Raw genomic sequence first — 19,557 nt, forward strand, 5'->3', positions numbered from 1 at the left:
TGAACACATCTTTCCTCGACGGTGCTCGGCGGCCTCAGCTGGCGGCCCGAGGTTGCAGGCGAAGCTTGTTGTGGCACGCGCTCTCGGCACGATGCGGTGGTTGTACGTCGCCCTCGCGGCGGCGGCCGCGGCGTACGTGCCTCGGCACGCGACCTTCAAACAACCAACGCTCCGGCGCGCGTCGCCGCGCCTGACCCCCGTCGCCGTGCTCGCCGCCGAGCCGCAGGCGCAGACGCTCCTCCCGTCGCACCCCGAGTTCGTGCGCGGGCGGCTCCCCAACGGCCTCGAGTACGTGATCCTGCCGAACGCGTCGCCCGCGGGCCGCTTCGAGGCGCACCTCGAGGTCTTCGCGGGCTCGGCGGACGAGAACGACGACCAGCAGGGCATGGCGCACCTGGTCGAGCACGTCGCGTACATGGGCTCTAGGAAGCGCGAGCGCCTCTTCGGCACGGGGTCGCAGACCAACGCCTACACGGACTTCCACCACACGGTCTTCTACGCGTGCTGCCCGCGCGAGGCGCCCGGCGGCGGCGACGGCGGCCTCGGCGGGCTGCTCGGGAACCGCGGCGGCGCGTCGATGCTGCCGCGCGCGCTCGACGCGCTGTGCGAGGTGCTCCAGGCCCAGTTCGCGCCGGCGCGCGTCGAGAAGGAGCGGGCCGCCGTGCTCAGCGAGATGTCCATGGTCAACACGATCGAGTACCGGGTCGAGTGCGGGGCAGGACAAGAGAGCGAAATTCCCAACTTCAAAGGCTCCTTTCTCGGCCGTTTTCCACTCGTTTCGGCTGATTTTTGGACGAGCGATCATCTCTCGGAACGCTCTCGAAGCGTGGATGCTTTTTCCGGAACGCGCGCGCGCGCGGAACACTCACGTTGGAGCGACGTTGAATCACTCTTGTGCTGCCCAGGTCGAGTGCCAGATCCTGCGGACGCTGCACGCGGAGAACTCGCTCGCGCGGCGCTTCCCCATCGGCCTCGAGGACCAGATCAAGGCCTGGACGACGGAGGACGTCATGGCCTACCACCGCGAGCACTACCGGCCCGACAACTGCCTCCTCTACGTCGTCGGCGACGTGCGACCGCCGGAGGTCGAGGCCGCGATCGCCAAGGCGTTCGCGGGCGTGCCCAAGCCCCGGGACGCGCGGGCGACGCCCCGGTCCTTGAAGGCCCAGTCGCGCCACTTCCCGCCCATCGTCCACACGTGGTCCGGCGGGCGCCTCGACGGCAAGGCCGACGTCGTGATTAGAGGGGAGGGCGAGGACCGGCTCTTGGAGCTCGACGAGGCCAAGTATTTACTACCATTGGACGTGCCGCCGACGCCCCACCCGGACACGCAGGAGCCCGTGCGGGCCCACGTCTTCCAGCACGAGCTGCTCCAGCAGTTCAGCTTCCACCTCTTCGCCAAAAGGCCCGTCGAGGCGATCACGACGTTGGAAGCGCACCGGCTCATGACCGCGCGGCGCATCGTGCTCAGCGCGCTGCAGGTGCGCCTCAACGTCATGGCGCGGACGGAGCCTTTGTTCTCCTTCGTCGAGTTCCAGTACCTCGACAGCGCGCGCGAGGCGTGCGCCGTGTGCTCGCTCGACATGAACGGCGACGCCGCGCGGTGGGAGGACGCGGTCGCGGCCGCGGTGCGCGAGACGAAGCGCATGGGCCAGTACGGCCTGACTCAGGGCGAGCTGGAAAGATTCGGCGCGTCGCTGGTGACGGACTCGGAGCAGCTCGCGGCCATGGGCGACCAGCTCGCGCACGGCGACCAGCTCACGCACTTGATGGAGACGGTGTCGTGCGCGCACACGTTCATGGACCCCGCGGCGGCCCACGAGGCGACGTTGATCGCCGTGGAGTCCCTCACTTTAGAAGAGGTGAACGCGGAGGCGCAGCTCCTCATGCCCCACGTCGTCGACTTTGGGGACGCGGCCGCGCCGTCGCCGTCGGCGATGATCGCGTGCGCGCCGGCGACGCTGAGCGACGGCACGCCCGTGGTCATCGACACGGACCGCCTCCTCGCCGTCGCCGCGAAAGCAGCCGCCGAGGAGCTCGAGCCCGAGCCGGAGCTCGAGATCCCCGCGGAGCTCATGGGCCGCGGCGACGTCGCGGACCTGCTGCCCGACCCGTTGGTCCCCGTCGACTTCGGGGACCTCGACCCCTACGACGCCGAGGCGGCGAAGAACCTGGGCGTGCGCGTCTCCAAGCTCGCCAACGGCGCGCGGGTCATGGTCAAGGCGCTGCCCCACGAGGCGCAGCGCGGCGCGTTGCGGCTGACGTGCGCCGGCGGCCGCGCGGGCGAGGCCAAGCTCGGGTCCGCGGCGCTCGGCGCGCGCGCGGTCCAGGAGGGCGGCGCCTTCGAGCCCTGGAGCCGCGAGCAGGTCGAGCTCTTCTGCGTCGACCGCTTAATCATGGTCGAGGTCACCTGCGGCGAGGACTACATCACCATCGACTTTGGGTTCCCCACGCCCCCCCCCAAGACGGGCGGCTGCGACGGCGTCGAGGCCGCGCTCCAGCTCGTCCACAAGATCCTCATGCCCGGCGCCTTCAAGTGGGAGCCCGACGCCCTCCAGCGGGCGCGCCTCGGGCTCCAGCAGCAGACGGAGACGCACCTGTATTCCATGGAGGGCGCCGCGCAGGAGGCGCTGCTCGCGCAATTGTTGGGCGACGACGCGCGGTTCCTGTCGCTGCCCAACGACGCCGCCGACGCGCTGAGTTTGGAGGACGTGCGGTCCTGCGTCATGGCCCAGCTCGACCCGGCGAACGTCGAGATCAGCGTCGTCGGCGACGTCGACGCGGAGCGGACCGAGGCGCTCGCGCACGAGTACGTCGGCTCCGTGCCGTCCAAGAACCCGAACCCCGCCACCGACGCGCCCCCGGGCGCGACGGCGACGACGCTCCCGCCGAACCCCGACGCGCCCCTGCGGGTCCACGTCTCCGATAGCGACCCGCGCGCGGTCGCGTACATCGCGGGCGCGGCGCCGAACCGCCTCGGCGTTTTAGCGGACGGCCGGTCGCTCGTGGAGGCGCTCCTGGGCACGGCGGACACGTCCAAGGCGCCGGAGCGCTGGCGCCACCCGCTCTTCCCCGCCGTGGCCCTGTCGCTGCTCCAGGAGGTGGCGAACCGGCGCCTCTTCTCCGTCGTCCGCGAGCGGAAGCAGCTCACGTACGACGCGAACTTCCACTTCAGCGACCACGAGCGCCTCAACGGCGGCTGGTACCTCGTGTCCGTGACGGCGTCGCCGGCGAACGCCGAGCGGGCCCTCGAGGCCTGCCGCGAGACGCTCCAGGGCCTCGACGGGCCCCAGCCGGCGACGCCGGACAACCTCGAGGCCGCGCGCCGCGTCGTCATCAACCGCCACGTCGCGGAGCTCAACTCGAACAAGTACTGGTGCGAGCAGCTCACGGGCTGCGCCATGGACGCCGTGCCCAACAAGAAGCTCGCGGGCATCCGCGACTACGTCGCGCTCGCGGAGGCCGTCACCGTCAAGGACCTCCAGGTCGTCATGAAGCTCGTCAACACGGCCGACGACCAGATCCACACCTGCATCGGCACCTCCGGGACCTCCGACGGCGCCGCGCCGGCGGACGACGACGGGCCGCCGCCGGCGTCGGACGAGCACGGCACGGCCCACGTCATGGGCCCCGGCCGCCGCCGCTAGGCGCGCGGGCACTCGTCCTCCGCCCTCCCGGAACCGCCCCCCCCCACCCCCCCGCCTCCCATCGATAACTCCTCCACCACGAAGCTGGCGTCTCAAATCTCGCGCGGGCTCGCTTACTTGTCTCGCGGGGGGGCGGGTCGCGCCCGGGCCGGCGCGCTTCCGCTTCCGCGCTCACGGGACGCACGCGTCCTCGATGGCGTGCTCCGGGATGCCGTTGGCGCGCGCGAGCGCCTTGAGCCGGTTTTCTTGTCAGCGGCCTGCCGCTCGGCCTTCTGCTGCAACATGCGCGCCATCGCCGCCGCCTTACCGGTGAGGCGAACGGCGCCGAGAGGCGAGCTGGGGCGCGACTCGAGCCCCGTGGACTCGAGCTCTTCGATGGTGGCCACTGTCGCCTCCTCGTCGGAGCTCTCGTCGCCGTCCGCCGTGTCGAGGATCTGGGGGCGGACTGCGTAGCGGCGGACCGCGGCGCGGTCTGCGACCTGCCGGAACCGAGGGCTACGCATGTCCGCGAAGCGAGTCATGGCGGCGCGCGACAGCTTTGCAATCACGACGGTTCGCCGGTCGCCGATTCTTTGCCGCAGTGGCTCCGACTACGCGAGGAGCCAAATCCACCACCAAACCTCCTGCATTAAAACGACGCCGCCAGCTCGGCGACCCAGGTCGCTCGCCGCCCGCGGTAGGTCCACGCGTCCGTGCGCCGCGAGAGCACGTCGACGAGCGCTGGCGAGGAGGCGTGTTCAAGTTGTCCCCGGGCTACTCGCGCTCTTAGCTCCGTTTGGGTCCCTCGGGGCACCGGGTGGGGGGCTTCGGGGGGGCTCCGGACAGCGCGGCGGCGGCGGCGCGTGGCTTTCGCGCCGCGGCGGGCCGCGGGGAGAAGCGCGCCTTGTCGGCGCTTCTCTTTTTGGCGAGGTACGAGGGGCGCGCCGCCTAGTTCTCGCGGTGCTCGCAGAGCCACATCTTCTGGCCGTGCGCGTCGAACTTCTCGGCGCCCGCGAATTTCTTCACGCGGCACTTCGAGGCCTTCTTGCACTTGCCGTGCGAGATCTTGTAGGCGCAGGCCTTCTTGAACCGGCACGCGCCCTTCTTGTAGACGCAATTCCGCTTTTTGCGGCACCGCGATTCCTTGGTGAGGACCTCGCAGTCCGCGAGGCACTCGTGCGAGCCGCCGATCCACACGCACTTGCGCTTGCGGTTGCACCGCTTCTTCTTCGTGTGCTTGGAGCAGCCTCGCTCCGCGACCTCCGTGAAGGAACCGTCGCCTTCTCCGAATTCGCCTGCGTCTAGCGAGAGATTCGTCGGGGCGGTCGTGGGACTCGCGGAGGGCTTGGCGGTGGGCGCGTCGGAGGGCTTGGCCGTGGGCGCGTCGGACGGCTTGGCCGTGGGCGCGTCGGAGGGCTTGGCCGTGGGCGCGTCGGACGGCTTGGCCGTGGGCGCGTCGGACGGCTTGGCCGTCGGCGCGTCGGAGGGCTTGGCCGTGGGCGCGTCGGACGGCTTGGCCGTCGGCGCGTCGGAGGGCTTGGCCGACGGCACGTCGGACGGCTTGGCCGTGGGCGCGTCGGAGGGCGTGGCCGTCGGAGCGTCGGAGGGCGTGGCCGAGGGAGCGTCGGAGGGCGTGGCCGTGGGCGCGTCGGAGGGCGTGGCCGACGGCGCGTCGGAGGGCGTGGCCGTGGGCGCGTCGGAGGGCGTGGCCGTGGGCGCGTCGGAGGGCGTGGCCGTGGGCGCGTCGGAGGGCGTGGCCGACGGCGCAACCGTCGGGCACGCCGCGCCGTTCCCGAGATCGCAGCAGCCCGTCGTGCCGCACGGCGCGACGAGGTCGGGATTGCCGGACCAGACGGCGTAGCAATAGTCCACGCCGCAGAGGGCGAGCGGGACCGTGCCGTTGATCTCGTTCTCGTAGAGGAACCTGCGACGTCGAGGGGCGGTCGCGCGGCGCGCCGGGCGTCGGGGACGCGGGGGGAACTCGCAGGTACCACAGCGTCGTGAGCTGGCCGATCTCGGTCGGGATCGGGCCGGTGATCTTGTTATTTTCCAGTAACCTGCGACGCCGAGGGTCGGTCGCGCGCCGCGACGGGCGTCGGGGACGCGGGGGGAACTCGCAGTTGCGTCAGCCCCGTGAGCTGGCCGATCTCGGTCGGGAGCGGGCCCTCGATCTTGTTGTTGTCGAGATACCTGCGACGCCGAGGGGCGGTCGTGCGCCGCGCCGGGCGTCGGGGACGCATATATTATTATTATTATTTGGGATTTAGCGTCGGAGAAGCCGCATGCACAAGAGCACACGCGGCCGATAGGTCTCGGACGGAAGAAGTTGAAGTCGGTGGGGGGGCTGCCCCCCAGCAGGGGCCGAAGGCCCACGGGGGGAGGATCAGCCTCCCCGGCGCCACAATTGGCGAAGCCCCGAAGGGCGGGAAAATTATACCCCTTGCTTTTTTGGGGGGCTCTACAGCGAGTGGGGCGTCGCCTACCGCGTGCGCCGACGGCCGCCCACGGGCCGCCGTCAAAGTCCCACGTTAAAGCACCCATAATAATAATAATACCGGTCCCGCGGCGCGGTCGAGGACCGCGAGCGGCCCGTTGGGATGCCGTTGGCGCGCGCTAGTCACCAGACGTGAGCTTAGTGTGGCGCCCGCGGCCGCTTCGGGGAAGCGGGGGGCGCCCTCGGGGGCCGGCGGCCCGCCTATCCGGCGAGCGCGGACTGCTGGTCGCAGTTGTCGTTCGTGTAGCCCGTGAAGCACTCGCAGAGGCCCGACTCGGACGCGCAGAGGCCGCGGCCGGAGCACTGCTGGACGTACTCGTAGGTGCCCGTGGACGCGGGCGCGAACTTGACGATGGACTGGAGGCCGATCATCTGCTCGGAGGGCGTCTCGCGGAGGTCGTCGTCCGTGTAGTCGGCGTCGATGACGGACGACACGGCGGCCGTGCCCGCCGCGGCGGTCGCGACGAGGGCGCGCGCGGCGACCTCGGAGCCGTCGTAGTTGATGACCTTGTCGACGACGAAGTAGAAGCGGTCCTCGACGGCGTAGGTCGACGACGACGTCGGGTTGACGCCGATCTTGACGATCTCGTACATGTTGCCCACGGACATCTTGGAGTCGGCGAGGCCCTGGGCGTCGCCCTGGCCCATGGTCGTGATCTTGTTGGAGAAGAGGAAGACGAAGTCGCCCTTCTCGAGGCACGTGTTGAGCGTGTCGTACTTCGCGGACGTCTGCGAGTACGCCGCGTTCTCGTTCGACGCGCCGCCGGCCCAGGGGTAGGACTGGACGCCGTGCATGGTGCCGCTGTAGCAGGACACGTCCTGGGACGTGTAGACGACGGACGTGCCCTTCTCGAAGTAGGCCGTCACGGGGTTGTGGTCGTAGTCCGTGGACCCGCCCGTGCCCGTGCCGAAGTGGCCGTCGGTGCCGTTGGCGATGATCGTCGCGACGCCGTCGGTCGTGAAGATGATGTAGTCGCGGTCCGCGACGTCGTCGGCGCTCTTGTAGCCCGACGTGAAGAAGGTGCCGCCGGGCGCGCCGCCCGTCGCCGTGTCGTCCGCGTCCTCGAAGTACATGAGCATGAACTTGCCCGCGTCGTAGACGTCCTCCTTGGGCGCGATGCCACTCGTGGGGTGGGGCGCGACCTTGACGATGTGGGGGTGGTACGTCGTGTTCCAGGAGCCGTAGTCCCAGTCGTAGACCTCCTTGTTGTTGTCGGCGTCGCCGTCGGCGTCGCCGAGGCACTTCTTGAGGAGCTTCTTCTCCGCGACGGTCATGTCCGTGAGCTCCCCGAAGTAGGCCTTGTCGGATTTCGTCGGGAAGGTGGCGCCGCCCGTGAACTCGGAGATCGTCGCCGTGACGCCGTGGCAGTACTCGGAGAAGTAGTCGACGAACTCGCCGGAGATGCCGTGGTAGTTGGGGTAGACGGCGATGTCGACGTCGAAGTCCATGGCCGTCTCGTTGGCCTTGCCGTCGACGACGTAGACCGTCGGGCGGCCGCCGTCGAGGTAGGCGTTGACCTCGACGGGCTTGAGGTCGCCGGGGTTCTCCTCGAAGAGCAGGTCGTAGGTCACGTAGCTGGCCGCGTCGGGGCTCGCCGTGTCCGGGTAGTCGCCGAGGTCCGTGCAGCGCACGGAGTTGGCCGGGACGACGGTGTTGGGCAACGACTCGAGGGACGCGACGATGTCGTCGCAGCCCGCGGAGACGAGGATGGGCGCCGTCTCGTAGTCCTCGCCGAAGACGTCGTAGAACTTGATCGCGTACGTGCCCTCGATCTTCGCGGTGGACGCGCGGTCGGGGTTGTAGTCCAGCGTCGCGGCGTCCTCGGGCTCCGTCGTCGCGCTCGAGTTGTCGAAGGTCATGACGATGCGCGCGGTGGGCACGCGGATCGACATCATCTCGTCGTCGTCGTAGAGCGGGTCGACGCCGTACTTGCACATCTTGTCCGCGCAGGACGGGCCGCTGTAGCCCGGCTCGCACTTGCAGCCCATGGACACGTCCTTGTCCCAGAGGCGGTAGACGTTGTCGAAGTCGGCCGTCGCGAGGTCCTTGGCGGACATGCACGTGCCGTGGCCGCTGCACGACGGGTCGGGGCACGACGCGCGCTGGCAGCCCGCGCCCTCGTAGCCGGGGAAGCACTCGCACTCGCCGCTCTTGCGGTCGCAGATGCCCTTGTTGCCGCACTCCGCGTAGGCGTGGGCCGTGTTCTTGAGCTCGCGGCCGAACGTGTCGACCATGAGCGGGTACTGCTCCGTCGTGCCGTACGGGTAGACCGTGGACTCGGTGATGACGACGGACGACGTGCCGGAGAGGGCGTCGGCGGAGCCGTCGAGGTCGCCCTTGGGCGAGTCGACGTGGGCCAGGGCGAAGGGGCACGTGCGCCCGCTGCAGTCGGCCTCCTGCCAGTTCGGGTAGCAGTGGCACTCGTCGAAGGCGCCGCAGGTGCCGTGGCCGCTGCAGGCGTTGGGGCACTCGGCCGCGGCCGGGGCCGCGAGGGCGAGGGCGAGGAGGACGCGGGAGGCCATGGTCGGCGCGGGGGGGCAAGAGCCGGCGAGATCAACGCCTGTGCTTGCTGAGAGCCAGTGGAGCGGCGCTGCCCAAGCGGCCCTCGCGGTTCCGGTGGATATCGTTGGATACGATGCTCTGCCCACCAAACGTCAATCAAAACTGCCAGGGCTCAAGCCCGGGCTCAAGCGCCCCCCCGAGCGCCCGCCCCGATTCGCACATCTGGCCGAGGCGACGCGCGCCGCCTTCGACTCCCGATCGACGCCGCGCGGACTCGCCGGTTTCGATGTCCGGCGGCGCGAGTCCCCCCGCGTCCCCGCCCGTCGGCGGACGTCGCTTCCCCGCACCGGCGCGGAGCGCCGCCGCTCGATATGCCCGCGACTGCGGATACTAAAACGCGACGTTACGCCTCCGCGGGGCCGGCGACGTCGCCCTCGATGTCGAGGACGCGGAGGAGCGTGACGAGGCGGCGGTGGCCCGTGCGGCGGCGGCTCGCCTTGCGCCGCCGCTTCTTGAAGACGACGACCTTGGCGTCCTTGGTCTGCTCCTCGACGGCGCAGACGACGCGCGCGTCGGGCACGAGCGGCCGGCCGACGACCGTCGTCGCCTCGGTGCCGACCAGGAGCACCTCGTCGAGGACGAGGTCCTCGCCGACGACGGCGTGCTCGAGGTGCTCGGCGACGATGACGTCGTCGCGCGCGACCTTGTACTGCGTGCCGCCGAGGCGCACGACGGCGAACTTGCCGCCGGCGACGCCCCGCTCCAGGGCCTCCTCGGCGGGGCCCAGGGGGTCGTCGTGGTCCACGTACGTCGCCGCCGGCGCCGCGTCGCTGAGCCAGCGCGCGCCGGGCGCCGGCGCGAAGCGGGCGGCGGGCCGCGGCGGCGCGAGGGCCGCGCGCCGGGCGTGGCGCATGCCTCTAAGCAGCAAGCTCATCGCGCAGACGATCCACTGCTTCTTGGGCTTCACCTTCACTCTTGCACCGGGATCGGTCGGGGCTGCCGATTCTCTCTTTGGCTCCGCGCTGAAACCATCAGCGCTCTCGCCGCAAGCCTCCGGATCCGCGGCGGCGCGCTCCGCGGGCGGGGTGTAGCATGGCCGACGCCGAGTGCGCGGCGCCCGCGGCCGCGGAGAGCGTCGAGCCCCCGTCGGAGAGCGTGCCGGGCGAGACCGACCTGCTCATCGAGATCATCGCGCAGCTCTGCCAGAAGAAGTACCAGATGGCGCTGAACCTCTGCCGCCAGGTCCTGGGCGTCAACGAGAAGCACGAGCTCATGACCCAGTACGAGGAGGTGCTCGCGAAGATCATCAAGCAGGAGGAGGAGGAGGCCGCGGCGGCCGGCGACGAGCCGCCGCACTCGCCGAAGCTCGACGCGTCCGGCGAGAAGCTGTCGACGAACAACAAGGCGCACGTCGTCGAGGTGCTGACGGAGCTGCTGGGCAGCCTCCAGAACCTCATCCACGACGGCGCGGGCTCGAGCCACCGGCGCGCGTCCGTGCTCCCCTTCGAGGACTTCGTCTACCCGGACTACGACCCCAACGCCCAGGACGACGAGTCCTACGGCAGCGACGAGGTCGAGGAGGAGGACTGAGGTCGACGAGGGGGCGCAGGCGGGTAGGAGGTAACGTTGCCGTTCTTGTTGCAGGCCTCGTTGAACGCTCGCTGAGGTCGATTTTCAGGCGCTGCTTCGGCGGCCCGACCTCGAGCTTTCGCGCCCTGCCGACGCCGTCGCTTGCCCTCCCTCGCCGCCAGCTTTCGGCGCTCCATACGACCGTTCGCCGCGCCCCGACGATGCCCGTGTTCGTCGCCTACCTCAAGGCGGAGCTCGACGGCGTGAGCTTCGTGGGCCCGCTCACGGGCAAGGACCGGACCTTCGAGATCGACGTGAAGAACGGCATGTCCGACGAGGTGCGCGAGCGCGTGACCATCTGCTCCCTCGACGAGATCGAGCTCGAGGGGTCGCGCGGCATCTCGAACCTCGTCCTGAAGTTCCAGGACTCGGCCGAGAAGGCGAGCTGCTCCATCCTCGGCGACGAGGACTTCAAGTCCCGCTTCAAGAAGAAGAAGGAGGCCCTCAAGCAGGCGCCGCGCGCGCTCACGGCCGAGGACAGCGGCGAGTGGGTGCCCATCGTCGCCTTCGAGGCGCGCGGCATGGACGTCACAAAGTTCCATCTCGGCCGCGGCGACCTCGTCGTCCACTCCGAGGGCGACGCCATCTTCGACGACGTCGACCTGGGCGACGGCGACTGGGCGGACTACGACGCCGACGCGGACTGCTCCGTGTCCATCACCGACGCGACGACGAAGGTCGAGCTCGTCCGATAGAGCGCGCCGCCGGCGTAACGCGAGTCCCCTTGTACACTCGACCCCCCGGGGAGCTCGCTTCGTCGATGCCCCGGCCCTCGAGGAGGAACGCTCGCTTAGTTGATGCCCCGGCTCTCGAGGAACGCCGCCTGCGACGGCGCGCGGCCGAGGAACGTCGCGAGGTGGTCCGCGATCTTGCCCACGCCGCCGGGCGCGAGCACGAGGTCCCGGTAGCGCCGGCCCGCCGCCGCGTCGAAGGGATTGGCCTCGAAGCGCGTCGCGAACATGTCAGCCGAGAGCACCTCGGCCCAGAGGTAGCCGTAGTACGCCGCGGAGTACTGGTTCATGAGGTGGCCGAAGCTCCGGAGCATGTTCGCGCCCGGCGGGTTGTCCACGAGCGAGATCTCGGGCCGGAGCCGGTCGACGAGCGCCTGGAGCGCCGCGGCGTCCGCCGGCACGTCGGCGCCGTGGATCGCGAGGTCGAGCCGGCCGAGGTAGATCTGCCGCGCCATGGCCGCGCCGACGCCCGCGTTCTTCGCCCGGAGCATGTTCTCCAGCAGGTCGTCGGGCAGCGTCGCGCCCGTGTCGACGTGCTTCGAGAGCCGCGTGAGCCCCTCCTTGGTCCAGCACCAGTTCTCGAGCATCTGGCTCGGCGCCTCGACGAAGTCGCGCGGAAACTTGGCGAGCGCCGTCGCGCTGGCCGTCGCCGACGGCGCATAGGCCGTGCATGATGTGGCCGAACTCGTGAAAAAAAGTCACGCAGTTCGAATGCCGCAGCAGCGCGGGCTTGCCGTCCGCGGGCTCCGGGAGGTTGCAGAGCATGCAGTCGACGGGCACCTGGGTCTTCCAGCGCTTCAGCAGGTGGAAGATGGCCGCGTGGCCGTACTTGCCGTCGCGGGGGAACAGGTCCAGGTAGAAGAAGCCCATCTTCTCGGACGTCGCCGCGTCCCGCACCTTGAAGAGGCGCACGGACGGGTGCCACGTGTCGAACGCGAAGATCTCCGTGAACACGAGACCCAGCAGCTCCTGGTAGATGCGCATCGTCGTCTCGACGACGTGGTCCAGGGGGAAGTACTGCTTCACGGCCTCGTGGTCCACGCCGTAGTCGTTCTTGAGCCGCAGCGCGGAGTAGAAGGACACGTCGCTCGCCTCGAGCTCGCATGTCGCGTCCCCCGTGTCCGACCGCTTCAGGTCGCGGAGCGCGTCGAGGTCCGCCCGCGCCCCATCGGCGACGCGCGCCGCGAGCGGGCCCACGAAGGCGTCGATGTTCGCCGGCGACCCGGACATGCGCGTCTCCGTCGCGAGCGAGGCCCAGCTCGCGTAGCCGAGCAATTCCGCGATGCGTTTGCGGAGCTGGATGCCCTCGGCGACGAGGTCGAGGTTGTCCTCGTAGGCCTCGACCTCGCGCGCGGCCGAGACGCGGCGCCGCGTCGCGGCCACGGCGCACGACTGGAGCACGGGGATCAGGTCCGGGTACTTGAGGGTCACCAAGACGTTGCCGTCGGCCTGCGTCCGCGCCTTGAGCCAGCCCTCGTCCAAACCCGCGAGCTCCTCGGGCGCGAAGAAGAGCTTCGTGTCGTCCTCGGCGAGGTTCTTCTTGTACCGCGCGCAGACCGCGGCGTCGGCCTCGCGGCACGCCGCGAGCTCGGCCTGCTGCGCCGCGTCCAAACCGAGGCCGCTCCGCTCGAACTGGCCCAGGATGCTGTCGACGAAGTGCGTCTCGTAGGCGCCGAGGGCCGCGCACTCCGCCGTGGCCTTGAACGCGCGGACCTTGGCGTAGACGTCCTTGAGCGTGCGGCCCCGGGCCTTGAGCTTCGCGAAGCGCGCGCCCGCGCCGTCGGCGGCCTCGCGCAGGATGCTGTTCGTCGAGCAGTGCTGGAGGAACTTGGCCTCGCATATGGCCTTGTTGGTCTTGAAGTGCGGCGCGTTCATGAGGGGCTCGATGACCGTCGCGAACGTCGGCGCGTCGACGGCCGCGACGGCGGCCATCGTCGCCTCGAATTCGGCCTCGACGTCCGCCGCGAGCGCCTCGATGGCGGCCGTCGTCCGCGGCCAGACGAAGGGCGGCAGGTCATCGCTCAGCGGCGGCGCCGGCGGCAGCACGCAGGCCTCGCAGGCCCCGGGCGGCGCGAGGCCCGCGGGCAGGAACTGCCAGGCGCCGGCCCGCAGCTGGCGCTCCTCGCAGCAGGGACAGGGCTCCGCCTTGCTCGAGCTCATCGTGCCAGACGCTGGTCTCGCGGGCTCGAGGCTTGTGGCAATGCCTCATCGACTTCAGCATCTCCTAGCCTGCTCGAGCAGCCAGAGTGCAGCGTCTCCGGCGCCCGCGCCGTCGTGCTCGCAGCCATGGCCGCCAACGTCGACGCGACGCCTCCGCCCCCGACGGAGCCGCCGACGCCGCCGCGCGCCGCGAGCTCCGAGCAGGTCATGTTCGGCGCCCCGGTGACCATCAGCGAGCGCACCTGCGCCGCCTTCTGCGTCATCGGCAAGCAGAACGAGCCCCTCTACTTCGCCACCTACGACGAGTACGGCGACAAGGGCCTCTACTTCCAGAGCCTCGTCTTCTGCTCGCTGGACATCGTCGACGAGTGCGTCTCCATGAAGAAGCGGCAGCAGGACATGTACCTCGGCTTCCTCTGCCCCGTCGACGAGTTCCAGATCTACGGCTACACGACGAACACGAACGTCAAGTTCATCGCCGTCATCGACGACCGCAAGCGGCCCGTGGAGGAGGAGTGGCGCGCCTTCTTCGCCAAGTGCCACGGTGCCTACGCGGAGTACCTGCGGAACCCGTTCCACGCGATCCCGCCGGACGTCGCGCACAAGATCGACGCGCCGTCCTTCAAGAAGAAGATCGACGCCGCCGTCGACGCGCACCTCGAGACGGCCATCGCGCGACCACCGACGCCCATCGTCCAACCCTAATTATAAACCACGCTCCTGGAGGCTTAGCTCGGGTGGCCCGGCGGCGGCCGGGGCCGCGGCGGCGGCGCGCGGACGACGGCCCGGAGGGGCGACGGCGGCGCCTCGTCGCCGGACCCCGCCGGCGACGCGGGGTCGTCCGCGAACGCGGGCGCGGGCGCCTGCGCGACGCCGCGGCCGCTGGGCGCGGGCGTGCCGAGGCCCGGGCGCACGCCGGCGAGGGGCGCGCCCTTGGCGACGTGGTGGGACCGCGCGACCTTGTGCTTGGCGACGAGGAGCGCCAGGTCCTGCTGCGTGACCGCGCCCTGCGACGACCGGCGGTGGTGGAGCGACGCCGGCTGCTCGACGGTGGACGCGCCGCCGCGCCCCTGCTGCTGCTTCACGGAGGACCGCCGCCGGCGCACGGCGACGGTCTTGTGCCGCACCTTCCGCAGGGATTCCCGCCGCGCCTCCTCGATGAGGCGGCCGTAGGCGACGCGCCGCACGAAGCGCTGGATCGCGCGGCACGCCAGCGCCCACCGGCCGTACAGGGACGTCGCCAGCGTCATGTCCTCCAACGTGAACGAGTCCTTGCCCGGGAACCAGAGCGCCGCGAAGGGTAGAAAGGCCTTGTGCGCGCTCCCGCCGAGCGCCGCGCGGAGCGTCTTGCCCGCGATGAGGCCGTACGCGTTCCGCGGCATCGCCGCCACCTTCTCCAGGATCTGCGCCGCGGCGTCGCGGTAGCGGTGCTTGACGACCTCCGTGACCAACGCGTCGAGCCGGTGGCGCGCGGGCTTCTCCAGCGCCTCGACGAGCTGGCCGACGCGCTCCGCCGTGTAGGGCGCGCGCGAGTTGAACCACCGGTTCTCCTGGGCCGGCGTGAGGTCCTTCCTGAAGGAGACGATGCGCCCGTGGGTCGCGAGCCTGCCCCGGTGCGTCACCGCGAGGCACTGGAAGACGTAGGGCACCATGCGCGGCACCTTCTCCGCGAGGCGCGCGTCGAGGTCGGGCGCGAGCAGGTCGAAGACGCGCTGGTCGCCCATCGCGCCCGCGTCGACGAGCTTCGCGATGCCCACGAAGAACTCCGTGATCTGGCGGCTCCGCATCTCGTCGAGCGCCGCCGCCGACGGCACGGGGAAGAGCAGGAAGACGCGGCAGAGCGCCTCGAGGAAGTCGACGAACGTCAGCGCGCGGTGCTTCTCCGCGAGGTCGTCGACGGAGCGCATCCTCGACCGCAGGAAGACCTCGTGGACGTCCAGGCGGCTCACCTCGGCGCACCGCAGGCCCGCGTCCTCGACGAACTCCTCCCAGGTCTCCACCCCAAAGTGGAGGCCGCCCGCGACGCCGCGCCGCGCCGCGTAGGCCTCGAAGAGCTCATAGAGCCGCTTCCTGTGCCTGCTCAGCGCGTCGTCCACGTCCGCCTTGTAGAGCGTGGACCGCCGGAACGCGTCGCCGTCGAGGATGGCGCCCCGGGGCAGCTTCACCTTCATGTCGCCGAGGACCTTCGCGAAGGCCTCGGCGACGTACTTGTGCGACGGCAGGCGGCAGTTGCGGATGTGGTCCTCGGCGATGGACCCCAGGCCGAACTTGAAGTCGACCATGCGCACGTAGGCCTCGAGGAACTGGTGCCGCGTCAGCTTGTGCTTGCCGTGGCGCTCGTTCGTCACCGCGGGCGTCGCCTCGATGCAGCACTGCACGTGGACGTCCTCGGCCTCGGCGTCGTCGTCGCCGTCGCTCAGGCCGCAGTCCCGGCAGAAGTGGGTCCAGGACTCCATGCCCAGCGTGAAGATGTCGCCGTGGGGCCCGCGCGCGGCGTAGTAGTCGAAGGCGTCGCAGAGCAGCGGGTACGCGTCCCGCAGCCCCCGCTGGACGGCGTGCTCGAAGGGCGGCGGCCGAGCGCCGCCGTGGCCGCCGGCGAGGACGACGCAGAGGTGGCGGAGGCGGTCCGTCTCCGCGTGGCGCAACCCGTCCTTTCGGATCGCGGACTCGTAGACGCGCGGCACGTTGTAAAAGTCCTTCGCGTCGCACTCGCGCACGCGCGGCTCGAAGATGGAGCCCAGCAGGTTCCAGTCCGACGGCTCCGGCGTCGTCTCGTCGTGGCCGCCGTCGCGGTCGCCGCCGTCGTCGGGCGCCTCGTCGACGCGCCGCGCGAGGAGGAGCAGCTGCGGCGACTGGAGCCGGCCGTAGTCGACGACCTCGCCGAGATCCGCCAGCGCCCGCAGGTGGGGCATGTAGTGGCGGTCGATCTTCGGCGACCGCGGCGCCGGCGGCATGCGCAGCGGCGGCAGCGGCGCCGCGCCGGGCGGCTCGAGCTCCGGCAGCAAGCCCGTCAGGTCGACGTCGTCCGCGTCCAGGCTCCGGCTCGCGCACGCGTCGCCCGGCCAGCGGCCCGGGCCGACGACCTCGCAGGGCACGCGGCTCTGGCGGTAGAGGTGGTAGTGGGACTTGGACGCGGTGGACGTCGACGGCTCCTCGGCCGCGGGCGCCTTCGTCCTCCGCGGGAACGCGAACGTCGGGAAGAGCTCGGAGATTTTCGAGCCCCGGACGGCCTTGAAGGCGTAGAGCTGGGCGTGGCTCGACGGCGGGGGCGCCTCCCCCGGGGGCTTGTGGTGCTTGGCGACGAACGTGAACTCGTTGCGCTGGCCGCCGGGCGCGAGCACCATGGCCTTGCCGTCGCCGACCCGCCCGAAGGCCTCGAGGTGCGGCGCCCAGGCGTGCTCGCCCTCGGCGCCGGGCACGGAGCCGTGGGCGCCCGCGGGGCCGATGCGGAAGGACCCCGGCCGCGGCGCCGTGACGTCGCGGAAGTCGCGCGCCGCGGTCGCCAAATGGCGCCGGCGGTGCGCGCGGTGCCGCGCGGACGCGGGCCGGTCCGGCGGGCCCGCGCTGCGCCACGTCGACGCGGAGCCGGGCCGCGGCGACGCCGGCGACCGCTTCGACGGCGCGGACTGGGGCCGCTTCGACGGCGCCGACGACGGCCGGCGCGCGGGCGTCGCGGGCGGATCCGCGGGCCGGGGTCCCGGCCGCCGCGCGGGCGCGGACCCCGGGCGGCCCGGCGCGGCGCCCGGCCGGCGGGCCGCGGGCGCGGACCCGGGCCGCGCCGCCGGGCGCTCGCCGGCCTTGGCGCCGGGCAGGGGCCGCGGCGCCGCCAGCGGCAGCTTCGGATCGTGGGCGCGCACGGAGAAGGTCACGGGCGGCTCGTCGTCGGTCTTCGCGTGGCGGCTCCAGAGCGCGCGCGCCGGCGCGGTGTGGAGCGGCACGCGCGGCCCCGCGCGCTCGCGCGGCGGCTTCGCCGCGCGCCGCGGCGCCGCGAACGACGCGTCGTACCACTCGGCGTAGCGCCCGCCCGCGTCCTCGGGCTTCTTCGCGACGGGCGCCGGCGGGTCGTTCGGTGTTTCCGCCCGGAGCTCCGGCGGGTGCTCGCGCTCGTTCAACGAGTAGATGTGCATGCGGTGCTTCGCGCCCGCGTGGCGCGACAGGTTCGCGAGCACGGCCGACGCCGCCGTGCGCACGAGCGGGTCGCCGTCCGTCTCGTTCGACAGGTGGACCAGATCCTTGAGGCCCGCGCGCGTCACGAGCGGCACCGCGGCGCGGCTCACCGCGCAGTTCATCAGCACGTAGGCCGCCCGGAGCGCGACGTCCGGGTCGTCGCCCGCGGCGATCCTCACGAGCCGCGCCGCGCCCGTCTTCGCCACGGGCAGGCGGCTCGCGTCGTCGCGCGCCGTGAGCTCCTGGAGCACGAAGAGCGCGCTCCCCCGCATCGCCGGCCGCGCGAGCGCGTCGACGCAGCGCTTCACGAGCGGCGTCTCGCCCACGAACTTGTCGTTCGACGCCGCGAGGCGGAGGAGCAGCCAGCAGCACGACGCCGCGAGCCGCTCCCGGGCCGCGGCGCCGTCGAACGCGCGCGGCCCCTCGCCGCCGAGCCGCAGCGAGCTCCGCCGCTTCGGGGGGGGTTCCGGGGCGGCGACGACGTCCCGCGCCGCCGCGGCCGGGTCGTAGGACGCCAACGCTTCCAGCCGCGCCGCGAGCCGCGGCGCGTCCTCGACGGGCACGGCCGCGCTCGCGTCGACGTCGCCGTCGTCGTCGACGTCCGCGAGCTGCCAGAAGGCGTCGACGAGCTCCGCGCGGTGCGGCGCGAGGGCCGCGTCGTCGCGCTCGTCGTCGCGCGGCGCCGTCGCGGCGAGGAGCGCCCTGAGGAGCGCGCCGCTCCCGACGGCCCTGGCGGCGCCCTCGCGGAGGCCCAGCGCGAGGCGCTTCAGCGACGAGCACGCCGCGCGGCAGACGACGAGGAGCACGCGGCCGTCGCGGCTCGTCGTCGAGCACCGCTTCGCGGCCGCCGCGGCCACGCGGCCCAGCAGCTCGACGGCGCCCGACGCGACGAGCGGCTCCAGGATCGTCGTGTCGCCGAAGCTCAGCACGCGGTGGAGCGCCAGCAGGGAGAAGACGAAGACGTGCGCCGCGAGGCCCGCGCGCGCGGGCGTCACCAGGCACCGCGCGTCCTCCGCGGATCCGACGCACGCCGCGAGCGCCGCGACGTGAAAAGGCTCCCAGGTCTTGACGCGCGTCGTGCCCTCGCCGCAGCGCCAGCGGTCGCGGCAGCACCTACGGATGGTTCGGTCCCGTGCCCGCCCGCACCGCAGGACGCCGAACAAGCACAGGATCTGCAGCACGCCCGCGAGCGGCGCGGCGACGGCCGGGTCCGCCCGCGCCACGAGGTCCGCGAGCGCGTCGAAGTGGGGTTCCCCGAGAAACGCGGCGCGCGCGACGTCCTCCTCGGCGAGCGCGGCGCGCAGCAGCACGTGGGCGCAGGCGGCCTGCGCGCGCGCGTTGTGGCCGAGCCTCGCGACCGTGGCCAGCGTCGTCCGCAGGTGGTCGCCGTCGGCCGCGCGGCCCGCGCCCTCGAAGTGGGCCAGCGCGCCGTGGAGGCAGAAGACGGCGTCGTCGCGGTCCGCGACGTCGTCGCCGGCGGCGAGGAGCGCGGCGATGCAGGCCTTCGTGGCTTCCTCGAAGCGCGCGTCGTCGCCCGTGTACGCGCCGTCGTCGAGCGACGCGTGGCGCAGCAGGCTCAGCGCGTGCGCCGCCGTCGCCGCGACCCGGAGCGTGCCCCGCGGCACGGCCGCGTCCCCCAGGCTCCGGAGGCAGAGCCGCGCGGCGCCGAGCGCGGCGCGCGCGACGTCGCCCGCGCCGCCGCCGTCGCCCCGCGACCGCTCGCGGACTCGCTCGCGCGCGGCGAGCTGCGCCGTCGCCGCGGCGAGCTTCGCGACGGCCCCGTGGCGCGGCTCCTCCATGGCCTCGCGCAGCAGGCGCAGGCCTACGGTTGTGTGTTTGTGTCCTTTGCTCTCGAGAAACCGTCCCGGGACGCCGCGAGAAACCGGCCGCGCCGAGCGCCGCGCGCCGCGCGGCCTTGGACGACGACGCCGCGTACCAGACGAGCTCGACGGCCGTCGCGACAACACCAACATAATCGCCCTCCGTGGCCTCGTAGCCGTGGGCGTCGACGCGGTCCAGCGGGTGGTGCTCCAGCAGCTGGCGCGCGCCGCTGCGCTCGCCGCAGCGCGACACGGCGTCCACGGCCTCGTCGGCGACGAAGTCGCGCACGGCGACGCGCTTCCGCGCGAGCGCCGCGAGGCAGCCGAGGACGACGCGGACGACGGCGATGGGCAGGTTCCGGAAGTCGGCGCGGTCCGCGTGGGACGCGCGCGCGAGCACGTCCGCCTGGGCAGCAAAAGGGTGCGA

At 71.9% G+C, this 19,557-nt stretch overlaps 3 protein-coding genes across 3 annotated transcripts; 2 read left to right on the forward strand and 1 right to left on the reverse strand.

Moving 5' to 3' along the window:
- Window positions 1-91: 91 nt before the first annotated feature.
- AURANDRAFT_22177 (hypothetical protein) lies at window positions 92-3,647 on the forward strand (the record flags this gene model as incomplete). The annotated part of the gene is made up of 2 exons (XM_009036080.1): window positions 92-703; window positions 906-3,647. The coding sequence occupies 2 exons, from the start codon at window positions 92-94 to the stop codon at window positions 3,645-3,647; spliced, it is 3,354 nt and encodes a 1,117-aa protein (XP_009034328.1).
- Window positions 3,648-8,073: 4,426 nt separating this feature from the next.
- Window positions 8,074-8,643, reverse strand: AURANDRAFT_21927 (hypothetical protein; the record flags this gene model as incomplete). The annotated part of the gene is made up of 1 exon (XM_009036341.1): window positions 8,074-8,643. A coding segment is annotated over one exon (570 nt), but the record flags the coding sequence as incomplete, so codon positions are not given.
- Window positions 8,644-13,395: 4,752 nt separating this feature from the next.
- Window positions 13,396-13,728, forward strand: AURANDRAFT_16804 (hypothetical protein; the record flags this gene model as incomplete). Its single annotated transcript, XM_009036081.1, has 1 exon — window positions 13,396-13,728. A coding segment is annotated over one exon (333 nt), but the record flags the coding sequence as incomplete, so codon positions are not given.
- Between the last annotated feature and the right edge of the window lie 5,829 nt (window positions 13,729-19,557).

This window comes from Aureococcus anophagefferens (assembly GCF_000186865.1).
Source record: "Aureococcus anophagefferens unplaced genomic scaffold AURANscaffold_4, whole genome shotgun sequence".
Lineage (NCBI taxonomy): Eukaryota > Pelagophyceae > Pelagomonadales > Pelagomonadaceae > Aureococcus > Aureococcus anophagefferens.